Below are 3,012 nucleotides of genomic sequence, written 5' to 3'. Positions count from 1 at the left end.
TGTAGAGTCTTGCTTTCTACCCTGGCTTATGTTAGGGCCATGATCTACCTACTTTAGGCTTCCTGATAAAAAGTAGTACAACTGGCATGCACCACCGAGCCCAGCCCTCAATCAAAGAGAATCTCCCAACCTTTTTATGTCCAGGCTGGCCTCAAACTGATCCAGTCTCAACTTCCCAAGTAGCTAGGATTACAAGTGTGAGCCTCCAGTGCCCAGCTCGTACCTTGAGAAATCATAACAGGTTCCCTAGTCACTTCATCAAAACAAATGTTTAATTTTGTAAATTATTTTTATTGTATAAGTAGTATACAATGATGGTGGAAACTAGAAAATGCTAAGCAGGGGTGGGAGGGGAGAAACATAGTTTAAGACACTTGGAAGTAATCAGTGCTCACCTCTACAAATCATTTTCCAAATTGTCTTCTACATGTGGATACCTGTGGTTTAGTTGCTCTTTCTTAAATTCTTTCCCAAAGTGATGACAATAGTCATGTGGCCTGGTAACCTTCCCTTCACTCCCACGCAGCAAAGGGATCGTGGCTCTGTGATCCTGCCAACTCCATTGTCACACTAACCCTCCCAATTTATGGGGTCTGGGTTCATATGCCCAGTTGTGAAGAGTGGGCTTTGGAGTTTTAAAAATAATTATTAAGACCTCCCTGTGGCTCTGTGTGCCTTAGCCAGACATCAATAGGAGAACCCATCAGAGTTTTTCCCAAGGTCCCCCAAAGCCCTGGCCTTTAGAGACTATGACCAGAATACCTAATGCCCACTCTGCCCAGCAGATCCTCACCACGACCCTGACTCAGGGCTGAGGGCCGCCGTCCTGGTACCAGAGGACCTATCCGGCCATTTGGCCGTACCCACAGGAAGAGGCTGGAACGGAAAGTAGGGAGTGCCCCTTGAAGGAAGAGCAGCCAGGCTCTGGGCACCGCCACCTGTCTGGCCCTCTGTATTTCCACCTGTGTAGTCTGTGTGGCTGGGGCCAGGTCAGGATCCAAAACGTGTGGTTTCACATGCCAGACCCAGGTCAGCAGGCAGATAAGGACCACAGAGGCAAACAAGAGCCAGAAGAGACCCAGGATGTAGAAGCCCATGGAGAGGAGGCAGCAGGCATCAGCGGGGAGGAAAGGGTCCTTCCTAGAGCTGTCATAATTCCCTTGAGCTGCCACCCAATGGGGCTCTGGGAGGTGGATTATGTGGATGGGCTCTGCAGCATTAGTGAATGAAGTAAGTTCTGTGGGAAAGGATCGTTTTGGAGTGGTCAGAGTTGTGGTGGGATCTGGGGTAGTTGGGACTGAGGTAGGTTCTGGGGTGGTTGTGGTAGTGGTGGGTTCCAGGGTGGTCTGGGTGGTGGTGGGCTCCGGGGTGGTCTGGGTGGTGGTGGGCTCTGGGGGGGTCGGGGTGGTGGTGGGCTCTGGGGTGGTTGGGGTGGTGGTGGGCTCTGGGGTGGTCTGGGTGGTAGTAGACTCCAGGGTGATCGGTGCGGTGGTGGGCTCTGGGGTGGTCGGGGTGGTGGTGGGCTCCTGGGTGATTGGGGTGGTGGTAGACTCTGCGGTGGTTGCGGTGGTAGTGGGTTCTGGGGTCGTGGTGGATTCAGTAGAAAGTTCTAGAATTTTGGAGAAGGCAGTAGGTCCCATGGTCATCAGGAAGGCAGAGGACTGTGACAGCCGTCTGGCTGGGAATGTACTCAGTTTCTCGGTGGATTCTTGGGTTGAAGGCAAAGAGAACAGTTTTCTGTCTGGAGCAGAAGTCGACTCCGAGTAGAGGCCCCAGTGGGTTGTGTGGGCCTTGGCGTAGGTAGAGAACTTGACCACAATCCTGGTGGCATGGATGGGGTCACTCCTAGAGACATCCTCATAGTCATCATAGATCGTATCATCCCCGTCACCGGGATCAGGGCAGTCCTTCCCTGGGTAGGTATAGATGGGTGTGCCGCCCAAGTTGGCACATCGTACACTTGCCACATTGGGGGTCATGGCCTTGACGTCCACACCCTCCTTCCATAAGTAGACATTGTTGGCATTGTCCTGCAGCCAGCGTCGGAAATAGAGGATCTCACAGTTACAGAACCAGGAGTTGCTATGGAGAAAAACAAAAGGCAGGGTGAGATTCCCAAAGAAGCCTTTGGGTATGGTGCGGAGCCAGTTCCCCTGAAGGTAGAGGGTGTCAAGCCCCTCCAGCCTCTCCAGGAGCCCTAGAGGCAGCTCCTCGAGTCTGTTGTTGGACAGATTGATCTTTTCCAGTCTGGTTGTGGATATCAGGAGGCCAGGGGACAAGGTCCCCAGGTTGTTATCCTGCAGGCAGAGATATTGGAGTTGGCTGAGGCCATCCAGGACATCAGGAGACAAGGAATTGAGCTGGTTGAAGGAGACGTCCAAGCTGGTAAGTGCAGGCAATGCACGCCCTAGGGTGGGGAGACTTTTCAGCTTATTGTGAGAGAGATCCAGTTTCTTTAACAGTGGCAGTGTGGTCCCATCAGTCTGCAGGGTGGACAGCTCACTGTGATCCAGGTACAGCTCAGTGAGCTGAGTGAAATGCACCACCAATGCCAAGGAGAAGGTTTCCAGGTGGTTCTTGCCCAGATGGAGGATGCTTGTGTCTGTGGGCAGGTCAGCAGGCAGGGCTTTCAGCTTCCTGTTGTCACAGTTCACCTCCAGCTGACTGCTCACTTTGGAGACATCGCACAGGGGATGGGAGCGTAGGAGGCTCGGCAGCAGGACCAGCAAGAAGAGGAGAGGCATGGGGACCTGTGGAGGAGAGGAACTTGAACAGATGTCCCATCAGCCCTTGGCATTGCTCCCCCATTGTCCCCTACTCCTGTAGCTCCTACTATTCCTCAGAAACTCTTGTTTCCACACTTCTCAACCTCCTAAACTTATTTACAAAGCCTAAACTAGCATCTCCAGGTTCTTGGCCTCTTAATACCACGCACCTCCCCTCCCCCCCCAGAGCCCCCACCCCCGCCCAACACACAAGGATCTTCCTCCTTCCCCAATTCCAGCCCTAGCA

At 53.1% G+C, this 3,012-nt stretch overlaps 1 protein-coding gene across 1 annotated transcript; it reads right to left on the bottom strand.

Moving 5' to 3' along the window:
* Positions 1–327: 327 nt before the first annotated feature.
* Gp1ba (glycoprotein Ib platelet subunit alpha) lies at positions 328–2,744 on the bottom strand. The gene has a single exon (XM_042680604.1). It carries the CDS (start codon positions 2,742–2,744, stop codon positions 741–743), a length of 2,004 nt encoding a protein of 667 aa, XP_042536538.1. The 3' UTR covers positions 328–740.
* Positions 2,745–3,012: the final 268 nt, after the last annotated feature.

The sequence above is a fragment of the Dipodomys spectabilis genome, unplaced genomic scaffold, assembly GCF_019054845.1.
Source record: "Dipodomys spectabilis isolate Male_0828 unplaced genomic scaffold, ASM1905484v1 ptg000062l, whole genome shotgun sequence".
Lineage (NCBI taxonomy): Eukaryota > Metazoa > Chordata > Mammalia > Rodentia > Heteromyidae > Dipodomys > Dipodomys spectabilis.
This window is presented reverse-complemented; position numbering and strand designations above follow the sequence as displayed.

Coding starts and splice junctions, on each gene's coding strand:
- Gp1ba (XM_042680604.1), bottom strand. CDS start 2,744: ATGCCTCTCCTCTTCTTGCTGGTCCTGCTGCCGAGCCTCCTACGCTCC.